Below are 27,466 nucleotides of genomic sequence, written 5' to 3'. Positions count from 1 at the left end.
GTAGCCCTGATAAGGGCTGAGGAAGCACAGGGCTCTGTGCATGCACTGTGAGATCCCCTGTTCTCTTTCTGAGAGGGCACGTTCTCTAAGGGTATTGGTTTGTAGCATTGACAAGTTCACACAAATGTCTGCTTTGACAATGCCAGCTACACTGTCAGACGTTTTCACTCAATACGGTACGATTACAACATTTTCTCACTTCTTCTGGGACACCATCTGGAGCGAGGAAGGTGTCACAACCTACAACCATGGGAGCTCCTGCTTGGTCAACTTGCGATTCCCTGGGGATTCACAAACAAACAAGCCACTGCAGAAGGAAATGGTGGGTCAGATGTGAAACCACAGAGGCAACTGAATGGCCAAGCTTCACAATGAAGGTATCGCAAAGCAGCTACTTATTACTGGCATCCATTTCAACCAGCCAAATAGCAAATGGACTTTTAGACTCAACAGGCATGTTTAAAGATAAAATTATTCTGAATTAAAGAAGTCTGTTTTTCAGACTTCTTTATTTTTAAAAAGTTTTCTTTATTTTTAAAAATTTCTTTATTTTTAAAAAATACAGTCACAGGATAAAAATGGTTGAATAAGGTTGAATTTTACTGTGCTGGAACAAAATAAAGATGATGCCATGGTTCTAGTTTGACATTCTGAGAAAAATACTGTTCTGCACTCTTCCTTCTGAACAAAAATATAAGGTATCAGTTGCTATCCAAAATTGTAATAAAAACCCAAAAAAGTGAAATGAAAAGTCTAAGACCATACAACTTCATCCACTAAATTCTAGTTGTGGTGATGTTAGAAATGCTGATACATCTCAGCAGGCTAAGTATACTTTAAAATTTAGGTTCTGAAAGTCAAGAAAATTAACACCTCTCCTTTTGTGTTAGGTTAATTCATTCATTACCACATACTAATAAACATTATAAAGCATACATGGTTGGTAAATACATGTTCCAGAATATCAGCAACAGAGATATACCATATATATAATATATATATCTCTTAATGCACACAGCAATGCACAGACATCTCTAAGCTTTTGTTTCTCAGATTACATAGCTAAATGATCTTTGACAAGCTTTGTCCTTGTAGCAATGACATATGAAAATCAAATTTGCTCTGTCTTGCTCACTCAAACATTTCACTTTATCGACAGCCATAAAACTTACAAAAACATCAACAAAGAGCCATGGACTTTAGCTGGGCTTTACACTGCCTTTGGTGAACTTTACAGGGCCTCCATAAGCCCAGGAACGAGTCAGGCATAGCAGTTCCTCAGAACCGATGGGACAAGAGGAAATGGCCTCAAGTTGTACCAGACAAGGTTTAGATTGGATACCAGGAGAAATTTCTTTACTGAAAGGGTTGTCATACATTGAAACAGGTTGTCCAGGGAAGTGGTTGAGTCACTATTCCTGAAAGAATTTATAAGATGTATAGACGTGGAGTTTAGGGATATAGTTTACTGGTGGAACTTAGCAGGGCTGGGTTAATGGTCACTCTTGATAATCTCAAAGGTCTTTTCTGACCTAAATGATTCTATGGTTCTATGCCAAATAGTATACTTAAAGGCAACAGGAAAGTGCATATCATAAATTATTCCTAGAAGGCAGAACAGGTAACACCACAGCAAACCCATCTCTTTCTCTTTCTACCCTCTAAGCTTCCAGCACTGACCCAGCAGGGTTTGCATCTTCAAGCACCCCCTATGCTCCTCCACAGCCCTGCTGAGAGCATTCCCTGGAAACCCTCTGCTTCCTGCTATGCAATTGCTGGCAGGGTCTAGCAGAGACCTATGCTATTTTATACACTTGGACCTGCTAGAGGCAATTCCCAGCCCCTGCATGTGACACAGCATATCACTGGTATATGACAGAGAAGATAGAAGTGCAGAGTGGCAGAGTTAAGGTGGTCTAGATCACAGACTGATGCAGAAATAATCACATATTTTTGTGGCAAACTGTTAAAATCTCATTATAATTCTGAGAAACAGGTAACACTACAGAAGGCAGAAAGCACCTGAGAAGCCTTAATTCTGCTGCATCACATACCCAGGAGGGCTTTATGCATATGAAACAATAATGTTTCATTCAATCCAAGAATGACTCCTGAAGTTTTACTTCACCTGCCCCCCTCTTTTGCCCTTCCCTCCCAGTTTTCACTGCCTAGTAATAGTCGAGAATAATCAGTCCTCCCAGCTTTGTGAAAGAGGCAGTGCTTGCCACACTATACTCCAAAGCCATCTAGAAATCCCTAGTAGATATTCAAACTGGACAATTCCTAATGCACAGGACCCCCCAGAATCAGAACTTAGTCCCTGCTGTACTTGCCCTCCCCCTCCCTACCACCAGATGTTGATCCATATTAACCATTCACTTTTGATGCTAGGATGCTGACCAGAAAGGTTACAGGCTTACAGACATCTTATCAAACACACTGCAAAACAGCAGTGGGTTAAGTCACTATAATGTTTTGAATTTTTAGACTCATGCAATTTTAGAAGCCAACTATATGTCCTGCAGAAGACAGGCATTAGGAAAGTGAGAATGATTATTTAGGAAGTATACTGTTTCTTTTGCTTAAGGAAAGGTTAACTCAGAATAATAGACTTGATAACACCTGAGTCAATATCCTGTCTTGGACTCCAATTGTTCTAATTTGTTAAAGTTTGAAGCAGAAGTCTTTAATCACTTGGACACATATGAACACCTCGTAAAATTTTTTGTGACTTTATATTGCTTGTTATACCTGCTAGGTTTTATTAGAGTAATGTGAGCGTTGCATTCACATTAAAAACACAAATAGGATTTTTTTTGGTAGAGCTCTTTGTAACTGTGAGGTCTCTGATTCATAGCTACAGCATAAGGTTTTTACTATTATAGCCAACTAACCAATCATAGCATTACATGTATATTTAATACATAATATATACTAAGTATAATTTTTTTTTAGAAGTCACAAAATGGAAAAAGATTTTTAAAATGTAAAACAGAGTCTTCAGAAGAGCTGTTAGCAGAAAGAATGAGTGAACTTTTTCAAGGAAGTTGACTAAATTCAGTGAGACAGTATCCCATTTTTCTTTTTTAAATGTCTGTCACCCAAGACAGAATCAGCAAGTACAACTCTTCATGTTAGCATACATGTATTTCCCTCTGGGCTAAGAGGGACTTTGACCTGATCGCTACACTGGAAGATGGCTTCAGTGGTCTTTAAAGATGTCTCAAATAAATCAAACCGTTCTAAAAATGACCCAAAATGTGGCAGGTAATAGTGCAGAGCTCTAGCATGAAGCATCTTTTCATATGGGATGTAAGGAAAGTCACCTCAGAGAGCCACTGTGAGGCAATGGTGCTCACCATCCAGGCTCCTTTCAGAGCAGAAACCCTCTCACAGGTACATCAACATAGGCACACAGCAGCAGGTCTGCTTTCTCTGCTTCTCTCTCACTCAAGCCGTTCACAGATCCTGGAGGAAAGAGGCAGCCACAGCAGTGCACTGCCAATGAAAGACACCAAGGCATCGAGCCTGTGTGTTCTGGAGACAGAGGGGAAACAGAAGGAAAAAAAAACCCTTTTGGAGCCAAGACTTGCAGTCTCATAAGGCTGGCATCAAGCCACAAGGCAAAGAGGGGACTGAAAGCACTAACTCTTGAGGGGAGGCATTAAGAATCATCAGAAAATTTGGAGCCAAAACCTACACACCAACTAATTTCAAAGTCACAATTGCAGCACTTAAAAATGCTACTGTAGGTTACAACCTTCTATATATGTGCTTTATGGAAACTCAGAGTGAGTTGATGAGAGGCATTAGAATTACAATGAGGAGATCAATTTTACCTTACTGTACTGCATTAACTTTTGTCAAAAAAAACCCAAAACAACAAAAAAGAGCAAAGTTTTCACTACAAATTTATTTCTGGCAAAATGCACACTGTATGGGCCAGTACAGTTAAATCACTATGGAAAGAAAATTGTATTAAAAAATAAACAATTCCAGTATCAAAAGTTCACACCAGTCATACAATGTCTTTGACAGGTAAGAAAAGAATCAATTTAGGGCTAATTCACTAGCCCATCTCTCCATTCTGGAAGGTGCCTGCAAACAGCTTCACAGACTCTCCAGGGAGAGCAAGTGATGTCTTCAAGACAAAAATGTTTTTCTGGAAAACATGAAGGGTCCTGCAACACTTAAGTGGGCTGGGTTTTAGAGTGTAGGAATCCATGGCTTGTCCAGTGTTCAATCTATCAGACAATACTGTTGCTTTTTAAGAGAACTTTATGTGGATTGCGCTCAGTATGACATGGGGGTTTTGTTCTTGGGTTTGTTTTTAAGTCTTAGTGCAAATAGTTTCTTGGGTGTTTGTACAGACTGCCACCTGTACAGGACCAGAGCAGTGGACAGCAGAAATCTATTGCTGTTGCTTCGGCAAAAGCTAGAGCCCTGCAGTAATTCAACTTTCTTAATATTTTTGCTCCTAGTAGTAGAGAATCAAAAATTTCTCATCTTTGTAGCACAATGCTGTTACATAAACAAAACTCTTTACAATTATGCACTGAATATTAATGTAAGAAAGGTTCCCACCTATTTGGTCAGGGAAGAAAGGACACGATCCCTCCAATTTTCCATCAGGAGCAGATTAAATACCTATTGACTGAGTGAAACTCACTTATCCCCAGAACACTCTAAATTGCTGTGCCTGTAGGTGCTGCTGGCCACTGGGTACCTGAGGCAACCAATGGGTGTCCAAGTGCAGTACTGATGTGTACAGATGCCCAAAGGAGTTACTGTAAGAGGATTTAGCCATTACAAGAGTTTTATTTAATCTAAAATTTTTGTATGCTGTTCTGTGAAAAGTGACTCCACCTTCCCCTCCCGGCTGTGCTTGATGGCATGTGTCACAGCCATCCTTCAAATACTCAGCAGGTCCCCAAGCCCCTGTCTCAGCACACTGCCCAGTAAGCCTGCCCAGCTGCAAAGCCACGAGGAAGGAAGGGAGACCCAGCTCCCCTGCCTCTCCAGGATAGGGTGGCCGATTTTTCTCTTTAAAAATGAATACACAAAGCAAAATTAAAGTAACTCCCCTGGAGAAGATCTCACAGGCCATCATCACAGAGAGAAGGCAGTTTGCTGAGTGGCAGCACTGTTGTAAAGTCCTGCCAGAGCAGCAAAGGATTTACACAGAGGAGCAAGGTTTGCACACAAGGTTTGCACTAAGTGGATCCATAACATTCAGTGACTGTCTGGTGGCACCGTGTAAATCCACAGGCTCTTTCTTCAAAAATTATCCGTGAAAGACTTGAGTGCTTGGAACAAGAAAGAATTCCCAGACTTCAGAGTTTCTTCTCATCTTAAGTGCTTTGCTTCATCAGATATTTTAGGCATTTTTTTTTATTTTTTATCGGATTAGCTACTCTCTTCTGAATTTAAATGGGCACACGGCATTGGACAGAAATCAACCATACTTAGTATTCCTCCCTTTGCTCTAATCAGCTTGACAGAATCTCTCCTATATTAAAATTTTAGTGTACATAATTCTCTTGCATGTAAAGGGTTATTAAACACTTTAATAAATCCTGCTAAGTTCATTTATTTTTTGGAAGATGATAACCTTGGAATAGACTTCTATGAAACTGGAAAAACTGCCAAGAGGAATACTGCCAAGATAACTGTGTAACTAGGTTAAACCTGGATTATTACTACCGTTATTTACATTAAGGAGTATCACTATAAAACCTTTTAAAAATGGATTTGGTATCTAACAGTAAGCTATGCTTATTTCTCAGTTTGCTAAATATGACAAAGAGTTTTAAAAACACTCATATTAAACTCAAGATATGGCATTTTACATTTAAACAAGTCTGTAGACAAATACTTTTCTCCCTAGAAAATTAAAGCTGCACATTTTACTGTGCCACTCCCTTGATTTGCTCATTGATCAAACAAGAAATAACAGCACAGCAGTGGAGAAGGCTAGCAGTCCCAAGGTCACACTGATTTTTCTGGGCAGAAATGAAATTTTCTTGTTACCTCGATTGCCCAACTACGGCCTGAAGATACAAAAGTGTTCTGACTTTCTCATGTAGCCTTCATTCATGAAAGCCTCTTTTACACGTTCAGGTTAATGGACAGCACAAACGAAAACAACCTGCTGTCTTGAAAGATGTGAGTCTGTGTCACTAAATAAATTAAACAATGAGCTCTTGCACTTACAGCAGTCTTCAACACCTATCAAAATTGTGAACTAGCTGGTGTCCCCCATCTGTAACAGTGCGAGAAAGAGAAAAAGCCATTAAAAGGTTTTTATACAAACCCCATTTTGCTACACATGGGACCAGGAAACTGTGTACTGGTTTTGCACCAGCAGTGTCAGCCAGTGTGCCCTGTAGGGCACACGATGTGGATCTACACCAGTGCAACCCAGCTCTAGGATGCTCTTCTACCAGTCTGAGGAGATGTATCAACTCGAGCAAACCAGACGAGCCTGAAGATCACTCTGTTCTGATGGCAGAGCTGACCTACCCTGTGTAGTGTCACACATATAGGCAGGACAGGGAAGAACAAGTTCTGTCTTTGTTGTTTCATGCCCCTGCAGTGTGTTTGGTGATAGCAAGCCATCTCGTGGGATCAGTGACCTTTTGATGAGCCCAATAGGCGTGCACACGCAAACAAACACACATGCACACAAAGAACAAGTGTGTCTTTTTTTATTGTTGTTTTGTTTTTTTGGTTTTTTTTTATTCACAATGTCATTTAGCTGAAGTAATTTTGAGACAAGCAACCCCATCATTTCACCCTGTGTGCTCTCTGAGAATGAGGCTTTCTGGACAGGGATTTGAGCAGCTGCTGCTTAGCAGAGAATGAAATTCAGACTGCTGGAGGGGGAGGTGAAAGGGGGCAACAAACAACATTTGTTTAAAATCTGGCAGGAGCATCCTAATTAAATGAATTATTGAATGGATCATCAGGACTGCTCCCCAAAGTGCCATGGGGCAGGAGAGCCCTTAGAGGACATGTTGGTTTAAGACTGCATAAATGATCCCAAAGAGCACCATCACCGAATGTGGAACACTAAGGGCTCGTTTGTCTCAAAAATCACACTTCCCACACAGCACCGCTGCTCGCTTGCCATGTATATAAAAGTTGTAACAGTTAATCATTTAGACAGGGATAAATATTTATTCAGGGACTACCTTAACGTTGAATGTTATTTCCTCCATGACGTAAACTCGTTCAGGAAATGCTTTAGCCACCTCCTCCACACTGTTAAAATACTGCACTGGCTCCTTAATATCTCGGTCTTGTTCCAGCAGCTTAAACTGCCCTGAAAACAGATGATAAACAGAAGAATTGTAAGATATTTATACTGGACAACTGTCACTGTGGCAACTGCTGGCTCAACTTCATCAGTGTTTCTCTCAGTCAGTTTTTCCGGTTATTAGCAACCAAACAAGAAGACGAAAGACTGCAGAGATTCTCCTGAACCTGCCATGAAAGACACCCAATTTCACCAGGTTGGAATGAAAAGAACGTGTGGCAGTCAAAGTTAAATTTAAAAAGATCATTTTATCACATGCTCTCTAGAAATAGTAAATAACTGTGGCGGCATTAGTGTTTGTGTACATAATTCAGTGTCATAGCATCTGCACAGATAGCACTTTTTGGCCCTTAATGTTAAAAGTTTTACAGAAAGAAAACACACCTATTAGTACAAACCTCCAAAACAACAAACATAAGGGCTTGGGGGTTGTTTTTAGCATCATCAAACAGCTATTAAAATGCTAGGCTAAAACCCTTTTCCCCCCAGGCTTCCCTAAGAGTGGAATATCATCCAACTTTCCTTAATCATAAACTAAGCCCTTTGAGACCTTTAGTTAACATAAGATATTAAGCCATACACATTTAAAATCCTTTTGAAGATGGTTGCCTTCAGAAGAGCATAAGAAAGAAGTGTTTCTTACTGACTTTACCTCCCCCCAGCATGACAACCTTGGCTATTTTCTAAGTCTTGTAAAAGGCAAGAAGTAACATGGAGGGAGCCACCTCGGGCAGCCCTGCTAGGGATAGCCAGGTGCATCAATCACCTCTGTGCACTATGAACTAAAAGTTTAAAAGCTTTATTTTATAAATACAGAGATAACAAAAGCTTAGACAGACATGTTTACTGTTTGTGTGACTTAAAATCAGTGGAGTGATCTTTCCAAATTTAGAAACGTTAACTACTACTAAGTTAAAGGCTGGTCTCAGCAAGACGATGTAGGAAACAACTGCAGAAAATGAGAAAAAGACAGAGTAAAATCTATGATTTTACCATGGTTCCTGTAAATCACATTTTAAAATTAGCAATGCATGCAGCCACTGGATTATTATTCCCAAACAATGCTCAGCTTCATTAAAATACAGCCAATACATGAGGATGTCAGCCACCTACAGAAATATTTTCTCACTCCTTCAGCATTCTTGTGCACAACACCCTGCTGCCCCTTTACATCCCGTCAGGCTTGAGACTTCAGCGACATGTTCAGAGAATTCACCCACACTGAACTATTTCAGGCCACCTAACAGCAGAGGAGGAAACAAATGCAAACTCAGTGAGCCCTGACGCCCCATGAGAAAGATGAGTTCCGCCACCCTGCCAGGTGTGTGCACACATGTGCACCCACCCACACACGCCAGGAGAGGTGCAAGAGCAAGAGGCTCAGCTCCTGCGCCCAACCCCAGCACCCTGCTGCCAGAGGCACACCCTTCTAATCGGTACGCTCGAGCACTGTGGTTGCAAGTCTAAATATCAACTTGTAAGGCAGAAGACTTCCTTTTATGCCCTTCCATGTGTTTTGTCTTTCTAAAGTGACCACAGTAACTTGGAAGTATTATTAGCAGGGTAATTACAGATACCAGTACTTCTCACTGCAAGACTGTATTTTGTAAATGTTTTAATAACCTTCACCACACGTGATTGTTGATTTGAAGTTCAACCAAGACAATTACAGAATCAACTATGTTGGAAAAGACCTCTGAGATCACTGAGTCCAACCTTTGACCTAACACCACCTTGTCAACTAGACCATGGCACTAAGTGCCACATCCAGTCTTGTCTTAAACACCTCCAGGGACAGTGACTCCACCACCTCCCTGGGCAGCCCATTCCAATGCCCAGTCACTCACAATTCACACACAATTCATGTCCTTTGAAGACCAACACCGGAGTAGAAGTAGCAGGACCTTTGGTCTGACCCACTGAAGCCCTTCCTATAGTGTAATACAGCAATGCAGCTGACTACAGGAATGGCTCCTCCAGGCCAGACCAAAGGTCTGCCTTGTGCAACATTCTGCCTTAGACAGGAGTAAATGACAACTGTGTAAGGAGGATGGATTTTAAGCACAATTAGCAATACCACCCAGAGTCTCCTCCACAGTTCTAGGAGGAACTCATGGCTCAAGGATGCCTAAAGCAGGGAAGGGGTGTCTTTGGGCTTAGGAGCTCCAGAGGTTTTCTTCCTTGTAAATTTGTTTAATTGCCAGTTTAATTACTGAAGGAAACTTTCATTGTAGACATATCCTCTCACCTTGACAAATTTTGTCAAACTCTTCTTCCAGAATTTACAGTACTTCTGGGATTAAGAGTACAAATTTTAGGAGTGATAAAGCTACACCTGGCAGACACTATGAGTAGCAACAGGAAACCTGACAGCGGACAAGCATTTGGTAAAATGCTTCACATACTCAAAAGAAACATGCCAGCATACTAAAGCTGAATTTCTCAGCCTGCCAGCTCTGAGCCTCTTTGGTGCAAAGCAATGGAGGGGTCAGGCAGCCAACACCTCTGGGCTAGGGGAATCTGAACAATTAGCAGGGAGGTGCTCAGATAACTGATGCTGTAAAGTGTGTTGTGACGGATGTCAAGGCATGGACATGGAGAGCTGAAGAGAGAACTGTGCTTTTAAATCCCCAGTCTGCCATACAGACCATGCAAGTCCTCGTTTCAAGATTTCCCTGTCAGCCACAGCCTAACCAAGAGGAAGATGCATTCCCCAGCTGTACAGGTCCTTTCCTGTGCAGGCACCCTGCTTTCCTGCAAAGGAAACTCAGGAATGGGGGGGGAGCTGGGTAAAGTCAGACTTCCTCCTACGTGGAGTCAGGACGTGCCAGGACATCATGCAGCAGCAGGGACTATGAGTTGCATCAGGGAGCATTTGACAGCTCAGAAAAACCACTACTCTAGAGTGCAGAGCCAGTAACTCTATTTCACAGATAGTCATTAAGAGCAAGATGTTCTTAAATTTAACAGAAGTTGTCACAGAGTGTTCGTTCACCATGGGCTGACCTGAGGCTGTTGCTCTCTCCTGCCTACTTCTCAATTGCTATCCTCTTTGACTACCAACACAGCCACTGAGATGCAACCCTAACTGATTGCCCAGTTTGGGATCCAGTGGTCTGATTTGCAGGATCCCTAGCTGTGGTTACTATTCGAAGCAAGCTGTGATTACAATTTATAACGACATGCCACATTTTAAGTTCCTCAAAGAAAAAAAGCCCAAACCACAGTAATTTTAAATCACCTCAGCAGACCTAAACCCACTGAGATTTCTTCTAATTTAACACTCCCCCCCTATGTACAGAATGGAGTTGAATATGACACTGCATGGAAGCTACGTATTTTTTTGAAACTGTGATACAGTGTAGTGATAATAGTTCACAAAAAAATTGAGAATTCTCACTTCAGAGTGGGAACTGAGTTGGACCCAGTAACAAAGCACAAATTCACATGAACAAGGAAGGAAAACAACACAGTGAATAGTAATACATGACATGAATGATATCCATCCAGCCCTTTGAATGAGACAGTGGTCTTTAATTCTAGGTTCTCTAGTTACTCTGTTCAGAAGCATAATAATACTATTTTTCTGTGACTGTTATGTATTTAACAACAGTCAATCTGGTGGCAAGAAAAGGCCAGTTACTCCTTGCAACCCAAAGTTCTACAAAAAAAGTCCCAAATTCCTCAGCACAGAACAAGTACTTAAGGCTGTGTGCAACCGGGAGCAGAGTCTGCTCTCTACTGTACAATTACACATGTTCCTGTAAAAAAAGATAATAGAAAAAACTCATCAGCTGGAGCTTTGCTTCGGTACAAAGCGATGCTCAGAACTGTCTATGTCGCTATCTGTGCCATCCTTCCCGTCCTTCAGCTGAGCCTCACAAACACAAAGACGTCTGTGCCTTCTCTGTTAATAAGCAGCAGTTCACGAGGAGGTTGACGACAGAGGAGTACACACAGATCCCAAAGCATATAATAGAAGGGCAGCATTAATCTCTGCCTGTTATGAAATCAAGAAGTATGCTGTGCATGGAAGATGTCAGGGGTAGAAGTTAAAATGCCCCTTCCTTGAAAAAGACGGGTTTATAACTTGAGATTTCCTATAAAGAGTTTTTTAAAATTTATTTCCTCATGGTAAAAGTATTAGGAGAGAAAGAAGGGTTATGAGGAGACTACAATACACATTTGAGCCAGATGTCAAGTAACTAACTAATGGGGAGTAAGGAGACAATTTCTTACTATGTTTCTCCCCAGTCTCTATTCAAGTCGCCATAAAGAAAAAAGACAGCACAGCTGAAATACAAGTTTAATGGACATAAGTCTGGCTTGACTGCAAGTTGAAGTGGAATTTTATGACACTTTACAAGAGGTACGATTTCATTGGGAGATTTTACAGAACTGACAGCAAGCTTAAACAAACCACAGACCAATTTAATTGTGTGTTAATGAGGAATTTAACAAAAAAATAAAGAAAATATAAAGCCCAAACTATACTTTTATAGAAGTTCAGCCCTCTCTCTCTCATTAGCATGAAAAGAATAATGAAATGTTTCTGTAGCAAATCAGTGAAGGTTCAGAAAGATCAAATACCTGCATGGTCCACTGAGCAGGTGTGGTTTTTCCTTTGCAGCCAAATGCAAGGGAGAAATTAAAACTCCTGCGAGCTTTCTCTCTCTTTATCTTTCTGTCTGGCCTCTGGCAGGCACAGTATTGGAACAGTTTCATCCTAGTATATATTATCTCTGTAGATTATGAATTCTTATTTCTCTGTGAAGGTACTTACAGCAAAGACAGTAAATCCACTACTGCTGGAAATGAGTCTGGAAAGCTAAAAAGGCAGGGAAGAACCTAAATCAGGGTTTATTCTCCAGTTTATGAAGGCATTTATTAAAACCCACTAGGAGTACGAAGATCTTCCTTCTTGCCAGAGGCTGGCATTGTAATGTCTGTGAGCAGGGGCATTAACCAGCTCTTTCTATTCCAGCTTCTGCTGCTTCCACTGCTCAGGTTCTGGTAGGTTAGCACACATTCATAACTCTTATACAGGTTATTTCTGTAATGTAAGATGCTCTGGTTCTCACTGTGATTTAGCCCTTACCATCAAACAGCACAGCAGTTTCCAACAGTCCAGAATGCTTCCAAAACAGAAACATTCATTCTGTAGTGTCTGCACTGTGCCTAGGCCCAGGCAGTTCTTATCTATGGCAAGGGTTCACAGGCTGAACAAGCAGTCAAGTTTTCATTGATATAAAAGGATAAGAGCATGTTTATGCTCATGTACCAAAAAGAAAATCTGGAAAAAGAAATTCCATTAAAAAAAAAAAAAGCATGTCTTCAGCAGGAAACATGGAAGGTCACTGAAACATCTGCTCAATTGCGTTAGCTGTTAAACGTTTCTCCGAGGAGGCAGGAGCTCTATTGTCTTTCAGCAGCTTTGATTATTTACTAAGTCTCACATCTCTCTATGTGAGACTGTATGCAAAGCCCAGCACTTCCCAAGAATGTGCAGACGGCACAGCAGGGTACCAAAAGTACTGCAGAGGTTTATGTTTCATATTTATTGACTGCTGACTGCATTTTAGTATTTAAAAGAACAGCAGAGCTGACTCGAAAAGGAAAGGCTCTACCTGCCAGAATAACACCATTCTGGAAAAAGACAATCTTTGCCTACATTTTTCAGCATTCCTGTGCACAAAACTGAGAGCAAATTACTTGATATAAATGGGAAGGGTTGAAGAGTGCAAGCCAAAAGCATAAATAAGACAACAATGAAGGGCACAGAGCAGTGGCTTGCAAGATACCAGGGAGATGCAGCTGCATGAGTTGCAAAGTAGTGGTTTTCACAAGGACCCATATACACTTTATCTGATTGTGTACACAACTGTCTTCAATGTCTAATGCAGACATAAATTTGCCTCAGTGGAAACTCAGTTTATGGGCTCACCTGCCAGCCCATCAACTATTTCGACCCTACCTAATCCTTAGAGAAGGCAGCCATGAATGAGCATGGCAAATCAAAGACTCTAAAATAATAGATTAGGACATAATCACAACACTCCAGCATACCTGCAATTTTTTTAAAAAATCAACTTTTTATTTAAACTGACATTTGCCATTATGTCTTTGCATAGAACCTACATGTAGCATTTTGCAGCAAGAAGTGTTGTCTCAGCAGTGGCTGTAGTTGTCTAGACCTCAGAAAAGGAAGAACAAAAGAAGAACCCGTCACATCATTGATACAGCTATTACGTGACTAACTGGAACCAAGGTGTAAAATTAATACTGAAGTTCTTTCAGGGTTCTATCACTAAGTAAATGTGAAATGGTTTGGCAGACATGCTAAAGTGATGATGACTGGGAAATAAATGCCTTGTTTCACTTTTGCCATCTTCCAGCTTGTTGAAACTGAGCATTTGTCCACATCTCTCCAGAGGAGAGAAGACCACTGGCACACTCAGGTCCTCTGGAGCAGCAGAGCGGGTGGGTCCCCACTGCAGAGGGGAAAGACTCATCACAGAGAGAAACTGCAAGTATAAATGGAATTACAGAAGGCTGTTTTTAACAGCAGGAGCAGACAGGAGTCCACAAATGAACTAGTGCAGACAGGTTCCAAGCTTCACTGCCCACAGAGAACACAGGAAAGAGAATCACACGCTCTGTCACCCCTGGGTTCTCCATTGAAGGAGATACCGATTTTACCTCAGGTTGGGACCCGGCACTAAACTAACACAGATGCAGTGCTATGCTAAGTTCATCCCATCAGTCAAAAAAAGATAACCCAGAGGCACAGGTTCATCCTTATCTGCCACACTGATAGCATCTGAGAGTAATGCAAAAAACGGTTTGGGGCAGAGAGGGAAATTTTTCAGAGTTATTCCTAAGAATTTCTTTGTTTATTTTCGTATTGTAGCCTGCTGAAAACATACAGGAAACTATAAAAGGGTGGAGAACACAACAGGAAAATACACAAGTGTATCTCTGGTACACAGCTTCCAACAGATAACAACTGGGCCACAAACTAGAAATGCTACAATTGATTCTTATAGCATAATCACCTTGAAATAGCTGTTAAAGAAACTGAAATATTCCTACTGTTTTATAAGACCTGCCTGTCAATATTTTTTTCTTGAGAATGGGGTGAAGAAGAGGACCCGTGTCCCAATTCATATCCAAATTTCTGGAAATTTTGGGAATGTGTTAAAAAACAGATGGAATATGAGCTAGAGCCATACCTAAGTAAACATGATACAAGCAGAATTAATCAAGTGTACTGGAGTTAAATTTATGGCGCTGCAAAGCAGAGGGCAAGGCACAAAGGCACATTCAGTCAGTAGAGATTGTGCAACATTTCATGGGGAAGGAGCCCTTCAGAATGAATAGTTTTACTTCTGAGAAGTATTATGAAGATTTTGAAGCCTTAAACGCCTTTATTTCTCACTGTGTCTGTGGCACAAACACCCATTCAACCAAGATAGAATGAGTCAGGCATCACAACCTGGAGAGACATGTTGAAGCATCAGCCCACTGACACATCACCTGTGCGTATGCATAGACATCAACTCAGAGATCAGCGAAGGGAATCCAGCCAAGTTTCCCACACAGCAATGCAATGCTTGCTAATCAAAACCTCTAATCCTATGCTGGCAAAGCAAAGGGGATGGTACAGCCTAGCATTCTCTTTTCTCTTATCTTACTCTTATGATTTTTAAGTAGCATAACAAAAAAAAAAATGATTCTGTTGGTGGCATAACAAAGAAAAATCAGTTCAAATGGTGACTGATAATAGCTTAAAGCAGATTTAACTCACAGATATTGCATGAGAGGGACTTTCAGGTTACAGATGACGTAAAAAGACAGACAGGGTAAACAAGCCTAACCTCTAACCTTTGTTTCATAAGTTATTATCATCACAAATACAAGATTGCCGCAATGAAATGTTCCATTTCACAGGGTCACATGTTTTGAGTGTCTGGACTGTAAGTTAACTAGATTTAACTTACTGGGTTATCATCAATCTAACTTGTAATTAGCATAATTTTATTCCTTTCCCATGTCCTTCCAACAAACATGAAGAATATGTTCCATAGGCAGCATGTTAGTTCACACATGCAGTTGACCATGCAGAGGACTCTGATGATTACCACACCATCTGGTTTTCCTAATTACTATTAACAAAAGCTGTTGTAAGTTTCCTGTTGAAGACTGTGAATATAAAGACATGCAGGAGGATGGCATGCTCTCCTGGGGAGTGTCAGCCCAAGTAGACTTTCCTATTTCAGTGAAAGACATCACATGCCTATAAAAATAAGAAGCAACACAGACTTAATCTGCCTTTGGATCTATTCTGAAGTAGGTGATCTCCTCCCAAATCATCAGTATACACTCATCCCAATACATACATACGTTAAAAGAACACTGTTGTCTACCATAGATTAACATTTAATTAAAGCACAGGAGAAAGTCGAGATAAGAGTAACAGAGTAACTCCTGGTTAACATTTGAAATTAATATTACTAGTTCCAAGCAGGTTCAAACAGAACACATTAGAATACCTGTTAAAGGTTAGCGAAGCGTGCTGGGATTTTATATCACCGCTGCATCCAAATATTCTGCCTTTATACCATGGGTTGCTCACCTCATTAACACTGATTTTAGTAGAAATTATGAATGTTTAAGATTTCCTCTTCAGTGTTGACAGAGCAAAATCCCATTTTTTTGTTTCAAAATAAAACTTGTGACTTATAGTTTGAAGAAAACACAGTAATACAAATCTGTTCCGTGTGGGCTGATGCCCCCACCAGCAACGTTGCAGCTGTAGTCCATACTCTGCGTGACTCCAAGTACCTAATGAGTACACAAACCCAATGCCATCCTTTCCCTGCTTCAGCAGATACCTCCTCATGGGAAAACCACATAGAACGAAACCTTTTTTCCCTTTCGCTCTCCCCACCTTGGTTGCTAAACAGTGAACTTCACCTGCTTCTGCAACTGAAGCGTCAGTGAAAGAAACTGGAATATTTTCTAAGGACAGCAATATTTAAGGACCCGAGTTCAGTGCAGCTCTAGAGGAACAGATTCTTCTAATGCCATTGCCTAAATTTTTTTCAAAAAGATGAAGAGGATTTTTTGCTCTGATAAAAAGTATTTTAAACATAACCCGCACTTACAGAGAGTAGTTTAATCTCCTCATTACCTGTGGACACAAGTAAAATGATATTTATTTGAGGTTAAGATAAAACCAGACAGCATTCATAAAGGAAATGTGGCAACAGAAAAGTCTTACACTGACAGATGGAAGAGGCTTCGTTCTTAGAGGAATAGGTGAGTTTGGAAAGAGGGCTAATCATTTTAGGGGACCAAAATTTAATTGTATTGAAGAAAGACAACTTCTGCAATTTAGAAACTAGCATGTTACAATCTCTGTGCCAGGACTGCTCTGAATCATATTATTTCACTTTGTTGATTAAAAGACTGGAGAGATTGCAATTATAGGGAGAAATTTAAGATACGCAGAAGTACATTTTTGACCACAACATGGACTAAAGAGTTTCTAATCATGAGTGAGTTGTGGATTTACCTCAGATACCAAACCCAAAAAGCTGTATCCGTCTCTTAAGAAATAAATTTGGTAGAATGAAAGTAGCTTTTCCAAACAACTTCGTACACATTCTTCTATTTCTTAGCAAATCAAAACTTAAGCTAAAATAACAGCAGCAACCTCTGAGCTTAATCATTAACTTTGCCTTACTGAGTAACACCTTTTTTTTTGCAAAAGCTTCAAAGTCCACACTCACCAAAACTCAGGCTCTTAGTGTCTCTGCCACAGTGCAATGACACTTTCTTCAATCGTAAACCCACCACCCTTTATGCTTTCTGCTCTTTTGCTAAGAGATCTTTTTCCTCCTGCTACACCCACCTAAGTATCCTGATTTCTATGGCCTGACTTCAGCACCATTCACTGCCTTCTTGCTCACTGAGCAGTCTTTTGTGCCTCTCAGGTTCTGACCCCGTCCCATGCTCAACACGCCCCAGCCTAAGTGTAGGACGGTGTGTCCTCCACCCAAGGAGGACAGTCACATCCACAGTACTGTCCCTGGCAGGCACTTGGGCTGCAGTAAACAAAGCTAAAGAAAAAGTGCATTCAGGGAGCAGAAATCTTTAAAATGCACATAGATCAATTCTGTATAAAAAGTGCTTTTGTTTCCTGCTCAGGAACAGGTTTTTTAATTAACTGAATGGGAGGAGTTGTAAAAAACAGGAACAATGGCTGAGTCAGCAGCTCAGTCAGTTCTCAGTAGCTTAAAAGGGCTTTACATGAGACAGAATAAACTTATTTCATTCAGTTAGACATTTTTATCAATGTGTAGAGACTTCGGAGCTTGCACTTGGTATCCTGAAAGACTGTCTGTGTATTATAGAGCAGCTTATTGTTTCAAAGCTCGTATCCCATTTGCTTGCTGAATATATATGTGGTTTCTAGCAGAGCCTGCATTTTTTCCCCTTTTTCTGTCTCCCTCAACAAATCTACTGAAGTATTGTACTCAAATTACTGGAGAACCTGTTGCTCAAATAGTTCCCAACATTTGTGTATCTGCAACGGAAAATTGCTGTTATTCTATGTAATTAAAAAGACAATTTTCTTTGGAAAGGTATTACCATTTTGTATTGTAAATGCCTGTCAATGCAGACTGTAGCTTAGTTTATGGATTTACAAAGTGTTTAAATTAGGAAGAAATACAATTTATTAGGAAGGAATTCAATTTATTATAGCTCTAATCACCAGCAATGATGAGCAAGTTCTGAAGAACTAGTTCACTTTATTTTTGGAACAAATTAAACAACATTTTTAAAACTGAAATGAAGCCAATTTCCAAAGAAACTCCTTAATTACACAATAGATACGGTTTATTCATCTGAGATTTCCTGTCAAGGAGTGTATTCAACTTTAAGTACATTCATGCTACAGCTAAAATTACATTAAGGAGATCTTAAAACACGTATAGAGCCAAAAGAACACACGATATGAAAATCACCTTGATGAAATACACGTAGTAGCTTATGCTCCAAAAACTGTCATCCATAAAACTGGAATATCTATCAAGCATACAAAGTAACTTGCAGCAAGCAAACATTTTTAATTTTTTTTGGTTTAGGATCAGCAGTCACGTTTGTACCATCGCCTCAGCTGAGAAGCAGAAGGTGTTTTGATACCCGCATTCTGCATGAGGTAAGCCATCTCTTCACTCACTCTCCATGAACGCAACAGAGTTTGTCAGAATCGTCTGTCTGGTTTCCAGTACAAGAGGACATTGATTCAGCGTTGTGCAATTTATCCACGAAGCAGACAGAGCTCTCGATAACAGCTCAAGATGAATGAAGGCGGCTTTTAAGAATGAGCTTTTTGGCATATGTTCACAGCATGTGCTGAAGTGTCACCAGGAAAAAAAGGAAAAGGAAAAAAAGGAAAGAGACGAGCTGAAAAGGTGGGTGAATAGAGATGATGAGTAAGAGCACATTGCTTCAGCACTGCCACTTCATTTAATTTTCACTGCTACTCAAGACAGCAACAGAGATGATAAATCTAAAATGCAGATCTAAGCAAGATATGCATCTGCCTCAGTTTTCTTGAACACATTCCATCACACATATTTTGTTTCACTACCTTAAATAAGGTGGGTACCATCTAAAGATCTCCCTGGCAGTTCAACTTATCTTGGCTGAATCCAAAAGGTATAAGGAAACAGAATGCCCAGCCAATTTTCCCCTCTTGTAAGATGCCTGCCAGCTTGCTGAGAGCCAAATGAAACCAGTTTGTAGAGGCAGCCAGCACAGCCTAAAACAGCTCAACAGAAAATAAATGCTACAGACTACACATGGGGTGGTTTAATTTCAACAGTGTTTTTATATCACCACTTACGAGACTTTGTTTTCTCCATCTAAATGAAAATTTATAAGTTAAAGAGTTGTACTGTTGAATATTTTATCCTATACGTGTTTCTAGTGAAAACTTCTCACTAATATTGGTTTGGGGCATCTCCCAGTGAAAGGCATTTTTGCACCGATTTCACTTAGTAGCCTTTCACAGAAAGGGCTGTGAAGTGGTAATTATCAGAGTAGCTGGCTGCCTATTTGTCTTTGAATGCACACGGACTTCCCCAGCTGCTAGATTATCATGAGATATGTTATTATACACTGATTTCTAAGTACACAAGCTAATATTAGCAGCTGCAAATATTCCAGAGGAATTCTGTGCTTTAAATCTCCGTAGAAGAACTTTAGTCATAAAATAAGGTGATCTTAAATCTACTGCTGGAGTTAGGAAAAATATTATTAATACTTTGGTTAAAAAAAAAAAAAAGTTATTCCTTGAATAATGAACTAAATCAATACTGGGTAGTTTGTCTTAGCACACTTAAGGTTATGAAGAGCTCATGGGTGGGAAAAAAGGATATTAGGGTTTCAGACAATTAGAATTGGTTACTGTAGATATTTAGAAAGAGAGACAGATGGTGCTTAGAGACCAGAAAAACTGGGCAATCCCAAGCTAAAAGCAACTGAAAACCAAAAACTATCATTAGATCAGTCTTTGCTAGAGTTATTACAAAGTATTGGAAAAGTTTTCCCAATAGCCTAATGCTCCTTTCAGGAGAACTACTATTTCAGTTGAGATTGCTGAACACGGGAAGCAGAGAGGAAACACATAGTTTAAAACCCTACATTTGAAAGGGCATGAATTATGCTCCTTTGAAGTACAATTTTCCTAAAAAAAAGTCCTTTTCTTCCTTTTTCAACTGCATTACTACATACCCAGCAGAAGCAAAACCCAACAGCACACATGGCCTCACCCAGCAAACCTCCACAGACACACAGTGGCACAGTCATCGCCCTGCTGCAGAAGATCACCTGGAGGAGGGTCACCTACCCCAGAGAAGCAGGAACCCCAACACTTCTTTTAGCTCTTCAGTCTGCCACCTCCTTCTACCATGCCGAGTTGTCTCGAGGGAACTGAGTGTCCATCCTGCCAAAGCCCTGCCACTGAGAGTGAAGGTCTTGACCACCAGTAAGCTTGGCCAACAGCAGGTGCTATGTTCACAGAAAGCAGCCACAGGCACAGCTTACTCTGTCCAGACACACGGCAACGCAGCTACCAGGCTTATCAACATGCAATTTCAATACCTGCTCAGATAAATCAGTACAAAACACATTCAGTTTAACCACTGGAAAGACTCTGGCCAACAGTCACAGCAAAGCCAGAGACAACCCAATCTACATCTTTTTGTCTGTGGGGGGCTCTCTGGTTGAGGGATAACAAAGTGAGCAATTCACCTTTCTTTCCTGCTGTGACTCTCTATGCTTTGAGCATGTAGTATTTTGGCCTCCCCAGCCACTCTATAGTCTGAATTGCCCAAGTGACTGGGAGTCTAAATAGCTATACCAGTTACTTGACATCTTATCTAGTGTTACCTTTCACCATACGACACCCCAGAGTTGTACTCCTGCCTGCTGCAGGCTCCTCACGGCTGACCAGGCAGCTCAGTTGCCAGCTCTAGGAAGACTCAGCTGAGCCAGCTCTCAGAAAGCTGTATGCCAGCTGACCCAAGATTTTTCTTGGACAGGAGTCAGAAAAACACTCTGCACGCTTTCCATCTGATCCACATTAAACGAACCCTAAAGTAGCCAAATACCACGAAGCAACAAACATCTGCACTGTAGTAAAAAGGTGGCTATTTTTCATTTTCCACAGTAGAGGACGAGTCCTACATACAAACAGAATGAACACATATAAGTGTCACATCACACACTTCTGCTTCCTTGAACCAGCATGCCTGACAGCAGTAAGGCAGACATGGCAGCACCAGGTTTCATCCTCAGCAGCACAGGATGCCTTCCAGGGATTCCCAGCACACAGAACTTGGTTGCCGTCACATTCTGATCTGCTGCTCTGTCCCTGCTATTGTTAAACAGGCAAGGCAGTGCACGTTGTGATCTTACACATCCATGGTGGCATGTGGGCAGACCTTACATGCCTCACTTCCAGGTTTTCTAGGGAAAGTCTTGGGCCTTGCAGGCAGCTGATCCCTGAAGCCTGTGCACATCTTCTGCAGAGTCGGAAGCTTAGTATGGCCCTTTATATTTTACTCACTTTTTCCCAAGCAATCATCATGTGTGCCAATTCCTCTATGCTTCCCTTCTCCCTCACCCACAATTATTTCCCTCAGAAGAAAAGGAAAGGCAAGCAAAAGAGTATGTTTAAAATTATCTTCTGTGATTCTCCTCTAGGAAGGAGCACATCCAGGAATCAATATGACCCAAATTTCATAGTAAATGTATGAAATGTACGGTAAAGATATCTATCCTACACAAAATGTGTTTTTCTACTACCATTAAAAAAAAGTCTCACAGTATTAGTATAGAAATGAAAGTCAAAAATCATTCTTCCCAGAGTAACAACAGAGGATGAGTTTATCTATGACCACATAGCACACCATTCTAACAATTATTGAAAAAGGAAGGTTAGTTCATAAATATATTGAGCCAGATACCAATCCTTCACAAAAAAAAAAAGCTTACACATACCAGAAATATCAAAACCACACACTTGAGATCTTCGTGCAAGATTATAGTATTAAGCACTGTTGGCTAATCCAGGAACACCAAACAATTTAATTACATTTTCTACTGAAAAATTAAACCATATGCATAGCTCATCAGATCAAGCGTTTTAACATGTCTGTTTTTGATATCCAACATCTGTCTGAAAATGAGATTTTTATTTCCCTCATGAAATCCGATTCCACCTCCATGGCCAAACTCAAGCAGCGTTGATGGAAAGATGTGAGGGAAAAAGAACAAGAGTTGGGTCATCTGATTTAGCCTTTTCATAGAGAGTTCAACCTTGAAATACTAAAAATCTTAGAATACAATAACTCTTTCTTCACAGGTAAAGGCAAGAGGGAAATGCAAGAATAATCAAATTTTTTTCCCTAAAAAATATATCCTAAATTGTCTTCCTTTTCTTCCTTTAGGATTACAACTAACTAGGGTCTCAGCCCTCATAAAACAATTTCTCCCATGATGTAGTGCTATCTCAATAGTTTTGGCTGTCTCCTTGAGAAAACCTTGCAGAAAGACTGTACGTGTAAAGACAAAGAAATGACATAATGCTTCTGCTGGATCAGCTCATCTGCCACCTTCCTCACCTGTCACCTGCTGTCACTGAGCAACATGAAACATGGTGACCTTCAGAAACCTGCCCATCATGAGGATCTGGGCAACACTCAGTGCTCCAGCTCCTATCAGCTGAACAACATCTGTACTAAGGAGAACCACGTAAGTAGCGATTTATCTCCAAAAATGGTTGCTGTAGGTGTAATTTTATGAAGTTGTTACACCAATAAAAAGCACTTTTTTAAAGGAAGAATGCAAGCCTGCATATTCCATCTGTATTTTACCTTATGTTAGCAACTTGCTTTCCCATTTTTTTCAACAGCCTCTTTCCAAAGGATCTTGAAATTTCTCTGAAAACTTATTTCACTGAGTGTACAGAAGAGTTCTGTATTCAGAAACTCAGTTGGACTTTTCTGTCCCTCATACAGAACTGAAGTTTTAGAGCTACTTCTCTTTTCTGCAACAGAATTATTCTGAGACACCTTCCCAGCACTTTGATGCCCACAGAAAGGATGCCTGCATGCATTGCTCACTCAGTGCCATCAGCTAGGGTTGGACAACCCTGCATCTGGGTGAGCCAATTGAGTTCACTCTACCCTCTTCTGTCTCATTTGAGCTATCAACTTGAATCCAGTTTCTCACATTCCTGCTACAAATTCAGTCTTTCTGCCACAGTCAGAACTTTACATACATAAAAAAGAAAAAAAAGGAAAAGAAAAAAAACCTGCTCCAAATACAGTCCTTCGGGCAGAGTAGCTGATTATACACCCTTAGAGTCAAAGAACTGGGAATGTGGGAAGCAAATTTCAAGTCACTGCTTCAAATCCAGCAGGGCAGGAAATGAATGAGCATACATACCTTATATGTTGCATATAGAAGCTTTAAATCAGCAGTTATTGTATGGTACAATTTTCTATTTACATTGTGAACCTGAGAAGCTTTTCAATAAAAAAACCCCACAAACTAATCTTCAGATTGAACTCAACATGGTCCTACAACAGTCTGAACAGTTCAGCATTCCCAGGAAAAAATGGTATAGTTGAAAATTAATTCTGCCAACTCTAATTTCACACCACTATGAAGAGATCATTATGGATGTTCACTTGCAAGATTCACCCACACTTACACTAATAGCCTGTATTTGACTACAAATTTCCTGGTGACGGAAATGCAATACAAAGCAACAGCAAAATGTCTTGCCCACACTCCTATCAATTTAGCAGAAAAAAATTAACCTGCATTCCCCTGGTTCAAGAAAAGTTTCATCAATATACATCATACAGCAGGACCTGGAACTGTGTTCCTTTAATGATTTCCAAGTAGCATTTGCTCATTACATTAATTAAAATAGCAGCCCAATACTTTCAGGGTCAACAGTTTTCTAAAAATTAAACTGCTTTATTTCGGCTTCATCCATCACCAAGAGTAGGAAATTGTTCTTACACCAGAGGGGGGTTCCTTCTCACCAAGTAACTTACAGGAATAATCCTAGATGCTGCAGCATTCAGAGAAGCCAGCCAGCACAAGGAGTACATTGTTAGAAGCCCCCTGCCTTGCAGGGGCACCCTGGCTCCCCTCAGGGCAAGGGTTCAAAGGCTTTATACGAAGCAGTGGAAGGGGCAAGCTGCAATTCACCCTCTGACTTGTTTTTCCCCTTTGCCTGGGGTGCCAGAGCTGATGCCTTGGAGACAGGTTTCAAGTATCAGGTCTCCACCTTGACTTCCTGCACTCTTCTGACTTGTCAAACTCTCCTGTAGGCTGGTGGTAGAGAGAGGGTTGGGACTGCCTTTCCTTCCCTGTCAGGACTAGTCCCACGGGACCACAGACCCAGTTAAGCTATTACACAGAAGGCAGTTTTGTTTCCATTTGGCATCAGAACTAATACAGAGAGTCAAAGGGAGGATCAGCACTGAAGATTCATTTGTATATCAAGGGGAAATCCAGAAGCCATTGAAATTGTTTACAGCAGGTTGAAAGAATAATAAAAGGAACAAACATTGTGCTGATAGATATCCAGATGGCATTTGTAGGCAAATCTCAATGCCTTTAGCTCAGCTAAGATTCATTAACATTTATGTATCATTTCAGGATTTTATTTCTAATATTTAAAAAGCTCAAATTATGAAAATTTCAGAGAAATGGGACTCATCATGCCTTCCCTCACCAGCTCCTGACTCTGCTTTGTGGCTGAATTGAACTTACCTGGCAGAGCAAAATGGTTCAAACAACTGGTGCACGTGACAAAGAGGGGAATGGAGGAAAAGGTGTCATGTGCTGAGGAACTAAAGGATGCTGACTGTGCAGCTCTGAGGACAGGACTTCTCTGTGACAGAATTTCACAGAATTCCTGCAAAGCTTCACACTTACCCAGAAGTTTGGAAAAGGCAAACCACACATACAGGAGGAGAAGGCAAGTCCATCACCTTCTATCCAAACACTTAATTCTTCCTACACAGACTCACCTGGCAACTTCTATCATCATTTGAAATCCCTGTGTCTAAGAGGATGATGGCAAACTACAGCAAGGGATGTTTCCCTATCAGATACAAGTGCAAGTCAGGAATGATGTGTCAAGGACTTGGATTATCCTATGGAGGCCACTCTCTCCTCAGGGGGCACGAGGGCACAAGCATTCAGACGTGTTTTAAGATAAAGAGCCATGAAAGTTGAAAATATCCATCCACGATGTGTATGAATTAAAAGTTGACCATGCAACCCCTACTCTTCCATGCCCTCACACCCCATTTTGTGATACCAAACTTTCCTTACTTCTGCACTGATGCATTCCTGGCCACATCACTGACCACTGTTTCATGCACTGGGTATAGACAGAGTATAAACACTTAACATTTTTCAGTCTATCCAAATAAATGATTCCAGTTTGCTGCTGGAGGTAAGAAAGGATGAATAAGTAGCACTGAATCCTTCACTCTCATGTAACATCACTAAAGCTAAAAATAGATTTATAAAATATTTGTAATCCTTAATCTCCTTCGAATCAAAGTGATGGCAAGATTCGCTAGTGATTAGAGACCCCAGGAGATTTATTTGTAAATGGCTGGCTCAGGCTCTGCTAAATCCTCCTTGTTTTTATTTAGCCAGTTTGGTGACCTGGGAACTATTCAAAACGTACAATTTAATGAGAAAAATATGCAACCACCTCCAGCACATTAAACTGTTGTAACAGACATTATAAAGGACAAAAAAAAAAAAAAAAGGGGTTAGTTCATGCAATGGTGTGGGGGAGGGGAGACCTTTTCAGCTGCAGATGAATTCAGTTTTGAGAAGATGCCTGAATCTTCCACACAGGCAATGTGTTTTGTCATTCCCTGCACAACTAATCTGTTGTTACTCATTCTTTTTCCTGCAGTATAGATGGACCCTGTGTAGCAGGGAACAGGGTTTTGGAGAACAGCCTTCATTTTGTTGAGTACAATACAGCCTTCTGAATTCTTATACTGCCACTTGAACCCTTAAATCGTGCACAGGCGAAAGAAGGACAATTCTGAAATGAATAAAGCAAATAACTGATTTGAGTCTCCTTTGGGTGTAATGTCACATCCCAACTTAAGGGCTAGTAAAAGCTTTTATGTAATATTTTCCACACCTGGTAGTTTATAGAAACATTACCTATGGGTATTTCTCAGCTTTCCAGAGTGAGACAGTTGCTGATGTGCTGAACAGATTTTCAGTCAGACAGTTGGTGAAGATCACAGAAGGCGGCTGCTTGTACATGAGTAATTGGCATCCACTGCAGACTAGTGGATAACTTCATTTGTGTAAGAAAAAGGGTTTAGGCTTTATCAGTGACATTTTAGGTCATAGTCAAGGCTAGTTTGCTGATCTACCATGACTCACCCAGATGAATACTTCCCATAACAAATTTAGTAATACAGAAAGAAGGATAAAAGTGCCCACAATAATCCAGGAAAAAAAAATGCCAAAAGCCATTTTTGGTGAATGCCGATCTTTTTATATCACAACACCCGAGAACACAATTCGCATGTTAAAAGGGTTCCACGTAGATAAAGTTTTAACAGATTTTTATCCATAAAGGCTGAGAGATATGCAAGCAGAATTCCCAAAAGATGAAGGAATTCCCATTCTCATAGTTAGAACTGAAAGGCGTGGGCTGGAGAGGGAAATGACTGTAGTTAGAACTGTCAAGGAGTCTCAAGGAATGAATATGTATTGCCTGAACTGAATCTATTCCAGTTTTGCCTGGTATGAGAACAGAACATTTGTTTCCAGATGAAGAACAAAAAAATAAATGGGTTTCCATGGCTTTCCTGGGTAAAGTTATATTTGAGTTTGTTTTGGGATAGCACTTTATGTAAAATGGTTTGGTTAATGTTAAATAGTTCAGAGCACTTCAGGCTAGAAAAGGATAAAATAGTTAAGAGTGCTGGCTCACTAAAATAATATTGCTTTCAAGTATTGTACAATAAACAGAAAAAAACAACTTAATTTCAAGTAAAAAAACCCCAACATGATCAGGAGACCTCTCTTTGTACTTTAAACAGGACGGAATTCATCGCTCAATAAGAACATTCAGGATGTCAGATTTTGCCATTTGGTGCAAAGCTGGATGTTGTTGTGAGAAGCAAGTGTGAGAAGCAGGTGTGATGGAGCAAAGAGTTGTTCAAGCATGCTAAAGTAAGCACACCCTGTGAACTCCTCCAGAACTAAGATTTCATTTACTGATTTGTCATCTTAAAGTGGTGCTTTTCAGCTTTAGGTTTCTGAACCCAAATATGCTCAAACAGAGTAATGGTACTTCACGCACCTGCCGCTGAGGAGAACATACGACCAACCTACCTTTTAAGGATACCTACACTGAGCTATGAGACATGGGGCAGGACTTCAAGATTCACTCTCGTGGGAAATTCTGCATTGAGAGGGATTTAATTTTATCTTCTATAAGCAACATAAAATTATAAAATTATGAAGCATAGAAAGCATGGTCTTTTAGCTACCAAA

At 40.4% G+C, this 27,466-nt stretch overlaps 1 protein-coding gene across 1 annotated transcript in view; it reads right to left on the bottom strand.

The window, feature by feature from the left end:
* The window catches only part of GAREM1 (GRB2 associated regulator of MAPK1 subtype 1), a 101,749-nt gene that overhangs the window by 16,932 nt on the left and 57,351 nt on the right, over positions 1-27,466 (bottom strand). The window contains exon 6 of the mRNA XM_029959378.1: positions 7,194-7,324. Coding sequence (XP_029815238.1) covers positions 7,194-7,324 — 131 coding nt within the window. The remainder of the gene's footprint in view (positions 1-7,193; positions 7,325-27,466) is intronic.

The sequence above is a fragment of the Manacus vitellinus genome, unplaced genomic scaffold, assembly GCF_001715985.3.
Source record: "Manacus vitellinus isolate BGI_N305 unplaced genomic scaffold, ASM171598v3 scaffold_1_pilon, whole genome shotgun sequence".
Classification (NCBI taxonomy): domain Eukaryota; kingdom Metazoa; phylum Chordata; class Aves; order Passeriformes; family Pipridae; genus Manacus; species Manacus vitellinus.
The sequence above is the reverse complement of the archived record's forward strand: the minus strand, read 5'-3'. Positions and strand labels throughout refer to the sequence as shown.